Source organism: Rhinolophus ferrumequinum, chromosome 9 (genome assembly GCF_004115265.2).
Source record: "Rhinolophus ferrumequinum isolate MPI-CBG mRhiFer1 chromosome 9, mRhiFer1_v1.p, whole genome shotgun sequence".
In the NCBI taxonomy this organism is placed as follows: Eukaryota; Metazoa; Chordata; class Mammalia; order Chiroptera; family Rhinolophidae; genus Rhinolophus; species Rhinolophus ferrumequinum.
Genome location: NC_046292.1, coordinates 13349762 through 13357178, shown reverse-complemented (window position 1 = coordinate 13357178; position 7417 = coordinate 13349762). Strand labels below are relative to the sequence as shown.

The 7417-nt window shown below is 48.7% G+C and overlaps 1 protein-coding gene across 3 annotated transcripts; it reads left to right on the top strand.

Annotated features, from left to right (window-relative positions):
- The first annotated feature begins 3158 nt into the window (after nt 1-3158).
- Nucleotides 3159-6444, top strand: RNF186 (ring finger protein 186). Of its 3 annotated transcripts, none has more exons than XM_033115189.1 (2): nt 3159-3389; nt 5509-6444. In XM_033115189.1, exon 2 carries the CDS (start codon nt 5539-5541, stop codon nt 6241-6243), a length of 705 nt encoding a protein of 234 aa, XP_032971080.1. In that variant the 5' UTR covers nt 3159-3389; nt 5509-5538; the 3' UTR covers nt 6244-6444. The 3 variants fall into 3 exon arrangements, with proteins under 3 accessions (XP_032971080.1, XP_032971079.1, XP_032971078.1); XM_033115188.1 differs by having other exon boundaries at nt 3159-3432; XM_033115187.1 differs by lacking the exon at nt 3159-3389 and adding an exon at nt 4471-4580.
- The last annotated feature ends 973 nt before the right edge of the window (nt 6445-7417 follow it).

Below are 7417 nucleotides of genomic sequence, written 5' to 3'. Positions count from 1 at the left end.
TCCCGCTCCCCACATAAGAACACAAGATATGGTGAGGCCAAAAAGGAACACCCACGGACCCATAGATAAGGGGGTCATGACACTATAATCTCGCTGGCGGCTGGGTTGGAGAAACAGGAAGCAGGAGCCACATGACCTGCAATCTGCCGTCCACTTCTCTGCCAACCCACCAACCCCTTGCTAACTGCAATCCACGATTGCTAGCTTAGCCACTGCAGTTATATCAGTGGCCCATGGCTAACCGGTAACAGCTGATGGCCAACTAGTCACAGCTGATGGCCGTCTACTACCCGAGCCAGAACCTTTCCATGTGAGGTCGAGAGCCTGGAAACTGCTCTCTGGGAAGCTATCCCCACAGCAGTTTAGAGGTGGCAGTGGGAAATGGGTCAGAACCCTAGAATCATTCCAAATTCAAAAAAGTGTGGCCTTCGGGGCTTGTTATCTGGTTTCTGTAACCTCAGGAGTAGATGCACTTTGATAATTCTGAGTCGGACAAAAGTGGTTTCATCTGTTGATCATCAGCCAAGAGCGCCAACCTTCACAGCTTAAATCAGGTTCATGAACAGCTCATCGTACGGTAGTCTGAACCACCTGAGGCTCTTCAGCCAAAAAGGCAGCTGGAGAAGATAACGTACAGATTGCAGCTTTGAAAGGGCAGGATAGGGAAAACCACATGTCCGAGGATGCTCGTCTCAGGACTGTTAACGGTGGAAAGTGGAAAAACACCGCAACATGCCACTCGTGGGACCCGATAAACTGAAACATGGCACATTCATATGACAAAATACCACACGACCTTCATGAATGATCGGAAGTGTATTTATTAATATGTGAAAGAGACGTATGACAAGCTATCAAGTAAAAATACACATTGCCAAAATATAAATAACAGGGTCCCATTTTAACAGAAGAAAACATTTTTGTGAAGTAGGCACAGAAAGAAGTCTAAAGGGATATATCAAAATTAGCACTTGTTCTCTGTGGGCTCTGAGATTGCTGATGACTGTATCTTTTTTTTATGTTCTTCAGTAATTCTTTTTTTTCTTGTTTTACCATAATGGCGGATTTCTTTAAACATAATTATTCATAAAAAGCAGAAAAAGAAAACCAAGTGCCGTGTCCCACTTCCTGCGGTTGGGGCCTGAGGCGCTCACGTTCTCTTTTGCATCATCTCCCCTTTTCCATACTTGATCTTCCTTATCCTGGTGTTGTCATTTAGGTTCCAAATCCCCTTCCTCCGTCTCCCCCACCAATCCATCCTCAGACACACAGATGCTTGGAGGTAGATGGAGGTATTGCCAGCTGGGTTCTGAGGAGCACAGAGACAGGAATTCTGGAATAAGAGTGTGAGCTAGGACATCAGCCAGCCCCGGGGGGAAGAGCCAGGGTGATGAGCCATTTGCTGTGACACAGCTCTCTGAGGCCAGTGGAGTGTGGAGTGAGGGTGGGTCAGCCAAGGTCAGAGGTCAGACATGGATCTGACAGTTTGACCTCGTGACGTCACTGCTCCCTCACTCCTTGCCCAATGAACTTGAGACAGAGCCTAAGACTCAGATCAGAAATGTCTTGTAGGGCATGGGTCTGTGGTTGCCAGCACGTGGGATTCCAAGGCGGTCCATCTCAAGAGAACTGGCTCCGTTTCCCCCACTTGCAGCCGGGTGTGAAATTCTAACCCCACTGAGGCGGTGTTTCTCAAACTCCTTATAATACCTGGGGTATTTGAAGTCACACTGTGGAAGAAACAGCATTTTGAAAGGAAAAGAAACAGGTTTTTACTGAGAATGAATGAGCTCATATTTGTACAGCAATTAAAAAAAACAATTATGTTTTATTTGGAGTTTTGGAAGGACTCTGAGTTTTCAAATTCTAATATTACAGCAAGTACAATATAACGCAGAGCAGAATGAGAAACCTGATGAATTTAACATTTGAAGGCTCCGGAGACATTTTGTACTTCCCCTGAGATAGACTTGCTTTGGGCTACACTCCCGATTCTGCCCACATTCAGTTTTCTTTAAGAAACGCTGGTTGAACAGATCACCAAAGGGTTTTATCTCCGTGGCCCTGGAAGGAATCAATTACATCAGTTGCAAAGCAAGGTGCATAAATTACTGAGTGTCCCCTGAGCAGGTGTGGTTGGAGGTGGGGGCTAAAGTAAGCTCCATAATTTCCTATAGTGTGATTGTCTCCATTTTAGCAAATTAAAAAAACACAAAACTGAGCCTCAATGAAGTGGAAATGACTCGTCTAAGGTCACCCAGCTCGTAAGGTGACAGGAGCTGGATTTCTAACTATAAAGCCAGTGCAGATGATAGGTAAGCAGAGGCGCCTTTCAGAAACAAAGTGGTTCCCAAGCTGAGATAGTAAGAGGGGCACAACAGGAAGTAACATGCTGTCAAAAGCTGTTCATTTCTCAGGGAATAGAAGGAACTTTGTCAAAGGAACTTTCATGTTCTACTTTATACATTTCTATAATATTGGGTGGTTATAACCAATATATTTTTCTTCGTGGTGGTCGCCCAACAACATCAAAGGGTTATTCTTTAGACACTCAGCCCAAATAACTACACTTGGTCTGATTTCAACCTCACCCAGCTACCTTCTTGATTATTGGGCTTTCCTGTAAAGCGGACTCTCTGAGGGAGGGGGCACTGGCCAAGCTGACATCATTGTTGTCCACCTGAATTTCTATTTCTCATTATAAATGAATGCAGCTCAACAAATGTTTTCTCCTCCTATCCTCAACCCTTCCTAGGGTTTAGCAAACGGAAAGGAGCATGATATATGCAAGTCAACGCAGAGGAAAGAAGAAGAGTCTCTTAGCATAGTGACACACAGGCAATAGTACACGCTTGGCCGGGTACAAGCTGATTGCTCGACGTTTGATCCTGTGTCAGACAGCAAGTAAAAGCTTCTTCATCTATTGCTGTGTTATTATTTCCCTTGCAAGGGACAGAAATCCAATTCAGGATGGCTTAAGAATGAAAACTGGGGCAGATTTTATAGGTTAATATAATTTAAAAAGCCAAAGATAGAGAGCTCTGGCTTCAGGCATGGCTGGATGCAGGCATTCAAACAATGTCATCAGGCCTTTTCCTGACTCGTTCTTTTTTTTTGTGCTGACCTTGTTTTTAGGCAACTTCTTTGCATACCGTGGCCAACGCAGCTCCAGAGCTCCATCTCCTAGTTTGGAAACCAAGCAATTGGAGAAATTTCTCAGTTAGTTCCAATAGAAATTTCAGAATTGAATATCAATGGCTTGGTTTAGATCACATGTCTATGTCAGAACCAACTGTTGCAGCCAGTGGAGTGGAATATGCTCATCGGTCTGCCCTGAATTACATCACCTCCCCTTTCCACAGAGCTGAGGACCACACAGGATAACAGCGGTGAGCAGTGGTTACCAAAAGGGAAAACAAGCCACTATGGAAGGTAAAATGAATACTAGGGATGGGGAGAAAATAGATGCCCGATGCTAGATCTGGGGCCCCTTTCAGCTTGATCTGGAGGGAAAGAAATAACTGATAGGGCCGGCCCAGTGGCTCAGGCAGTTAGAGCTCAATGCTCCCAACTCCGAAGGCTGCCGGTTTGATTCCCACATGGGCCAGTGGGCTCTCAATAACAAGGTTGCCAGTACAATTCCTCGAGTCCCACAAGGGATGGTGGGCAGCGCCCCCTTGCAACTAGAAAAACGACAACTGGACCTGGAGCTGAGCTGCACCCTCCACAACTAAGACTGAAAGGACAACAACTTGACTTGGAAAAAAAGGCCTGGAAGTACGCACTGTTCCCCAATAAAGTCCTGTTCCCCTTCCCCAATAAAATCTTAAAAAAAAAAAAAAAAAGAAAGAAAGAAAGAAAGAAAAGAAAAAGAAATAACTGATAGTCAGAATGAAGGCTTGAGGAGAAGAGATGTGATGACCGGGGTAGGGGTGGGGTGTTAGATTTCAGAGATAGAGGAACCCAGGGGGGAGGTGAAGCAAGAGGGCTATGCCTACCCCCTGGGATCAGGGAAAGAGTTGGATCAGAAGAGCTGGACTCTGTAGACCTCAACAGGTGACACGAGCAGATCACTCCACGTGTCCTTGCAGATTTGTCCTGGCCTCAGTGAGGCAATTGTTTGAGGGAGTGGATTGTGCCACCCGCCCTCTGACGTTCAGGGCAAGGTAAAGAGATCACGTTTTCTTAACAGCCATGCTGCTTATGTCTGTCAGTCCCACATGAGTCCTGTTAGCTTGAGTCAGCTTTCTGGAAGCCAATTGCCTCCAGCAAACTGACCAGATTGAGTTTCTGGAACCATGCAGCTGGGAACCCGACCTTGGACACTGGTAGATTCCACAAGCTCCTGCCCCAGAGAAGGCCCCTTGGCGGGCAGCCAGCTGTCCTGCCCTGGCCACACCCTGCTTCAGCTTTCAGGCCTCCAGTGCCTTCTTTATAGCGCTGTGCCAGGATTCCAGGAGACCGCAGATAAGATCCCTGACATGGGGCTTCCTCAGAATAGGCCAAATAAATGGCCGCTCTTCCTCTTACTATTGGGTGTGCAGTGTGCCTAGCACACAACTAATGGCACCTGCTATCAGGTATATGAAGTGCACAGCAAGGTATGGATGAGATGCTTGAGAATCAGTTAACTGTTACTACAACAGTCGTGACTTTAGAGGAACCTACTGCAGGAGCTGGTGCTAATTAGCTGTGGGATGGTTTGTTTTTTTCTGTGTTTGGTTTTCTGTGTTTTTTTCTGCCCCCCACTACTCAGAATACTTTCCTATCACTCCTCTCTTCTTCTTCTTCTTTTTTTTTTAAATTAAAGTTTATTGGGGTGACAATTGTTAGTAAAGTTACATAGATTTCAGGTGTACAATTCTGACAAACAAATGAAGGAACAAACACTCGTCTTTTCTTCATGAGGCCACCTGCTTGCAAATGTGCTCAAAGCACAAATTTTTGGATGATCCTGACATCCAAAAGGTTTTGTCTGAGATCCCCCCCTATCGCGGTGTTTCTCAAAGTGGGGTCCCCCAGTCCACCTGTGTTAAAATCATGACGATGTCTGTTAACTGTGCCTTCTTAGATCCCATTCAAACCTACTGAATCTCAGTCTCTGGGTTTGGGGCCCAGAGAGCTGCACTTTAAAAGGCTCCAGGGGTGGTGGGAATTCTAATGCATCCTAAAGCTCACAAGGCACTCATGAGTCACCTGGCTCCACAGGAAAATCCTGATTCACTCGTAGGCCCTGCCCACTTTGGCCCTTCCATCAGGTAATTCAAAGTCTCCAGGCCTGCAAGTTACTGATTAACCCTAGGTTTCTAGAAAAGAAATAATAACAATACCTGAAGGGACAACACAAACCCAGAAACGAGCTGAGCAGCCCTGGGAGAGTGGCCAGACGATTGTTGTCACCAGGCACCTTACAAGAAGGAAACGGAGGCTTGATACACCCAGCCTAAGGTCAGACTACATCCAGGTGCCAGCGGCACCCGCTGACTGACGCTCCTTGTCTATGCCCAGGCCCTGAGCTGCCACGTCCCACCGGCTCCCATGCCCAGAATGGCCTGCACTGAGGTCCCGCATCAGCTAGCACCCCAGCAGCCCCAGCCTATCTCTGCAGGAGCCACCACCACCAACACTGCAGTCCCTGCTGGGGGTCATCGCGGGTCCACGGATCGTGACCTGGAATGCCTGGTGTGCCGGGAGCCCTACAGCTGTGCCCGACTTCCTAAGCTGCTGGGCTGCCAGCACTCCTTCTGTGCTGTCTGCCTGAAGCTTCTGCTGTGTGTGCAGGACAACACCTGGTCCATCACCTGCCCACTGTGCCGTAAGGCCACCACCGTCCCCGGAGGCCTCATCTGCAGCCTGCGTGACCAGGAGGCCGTGGTGGGACGGCTAGCCCGGCCATGCTCAGAGGTGTGGCTCTGTCCTCAGGAGCTGCTGAGTCCTGCCACCTTGACAGCAGGGCACCCCGGCTTGGCAGGAGAGGATGGGCAGGAGGTGGCAAGTGCCAATCGCGTGGCAGCCCGGCGCCTGGTGGCACACCTGCTCCTACTGGTCTTGCTCATTCTCCTCATCCTGCCCTTCATCTACCCCAGCCTCATCCAGTGGGCACTCTTCATCATCATTGCCCTGGTCTTGCTGATGGCTGCCCTCTTCTGCTGTCACCCCAGCAGCCAGGGCGGCTGCTGGCCCTCCCCCAGGACTCTCTTCTGCAGAGAGCAGAAACACAGCGAGATCTCTTCTGTTGCCTGAGTGCAGCCCGCCCAGGCCCCGTTACTCTCACAGTGAACAGGGTAAAGGGCCATGATGTAAGACTGGCTCCCTCGGGAGATGAAATGCCAGCCAGACTTGCAAGCCAAAGCCAGAATGGCTATCTTGGGTCAAGAACTACGTGCTTGGATGATAGACTCATCTGTCCATGGTACAGCACAGCTAACCTGTTTGGGGTGGGGACCAGGCACAAATGACTTGCATGATAGATGCAAGGCAGGGGGGCTTCTGTTCCTCTTATTACAATGTTCCTGGTTTTTCTTTCTATGCCTTGATGAAAGTATTACAATATTGAAGAACAAATAGAACCAGAACTCCTTTTTTTTTTTTTTTTTTTGCAATTTATGTAGCTGGTTTTGTTTTCTTGCTTTGTTTTGGTTCGGTTTTTTATGTGTGTTTGGTGCAATTTGTTTATATTTCTGCCTCTTACACGGTTTCCCTCCTGGGAAGTTGGAGCCCAGGAGAAGTCCTCCTGTGCCCCCTCCATTGCGGCCATATTGTGCCCATCACACCTTAACAAAGGTGCCCGCGGCTTGGGTCTCCCATTGAGTCACCCCCAAGGAAGGAAGGAAAGAACTTGTGGGGGGAAGTGGTACTCCATGCTGCCGGGGAGCTCCCACATTAAGTCAGCAGAGCTGGGGACCGGTGGAGGGGACGCAGTGGGTCTGGGAATTCATTTGCCCCAGCACCCCGCCAGGATTTCCCTGTCATCGGGCCCTGAGTTAACAGAGAATCTCAGAGCGCCAAGGGCTCCCCCGCGCCACCATCCCCCACAGCAGACCCCGCTGCCCATCTGATGTACAGTCCCCCACTCCAGAATCAAAGTGTATGGGTGCTGCTTTCTTTATTACGGCGTCTCAACTCCCATTTGAGCTTTGGTCGTAAAGATAAGAGGCCCCATAAATGCAACGGTCCTCTCCAGTAACCCCACCTTTTCCGCCTTGCTCTGAGAGTCATTCATCTGAAAGGCTTTTGTGTCTTTTCTCGACTATTTCTGCTCCGTAACATAGAGGAGGCTTCTGCTGGCGGGATGATCTTATAGGGTCACCCAGGTCAGGCCTCAGCCAGGGAGACCCGGGGGGTGCAGGGCAGCGGAGGGTGGGAGATGACATTGTTATCTCCTTGCAAAGGCCCCTTCATTGGGAAGTAGAGGTGG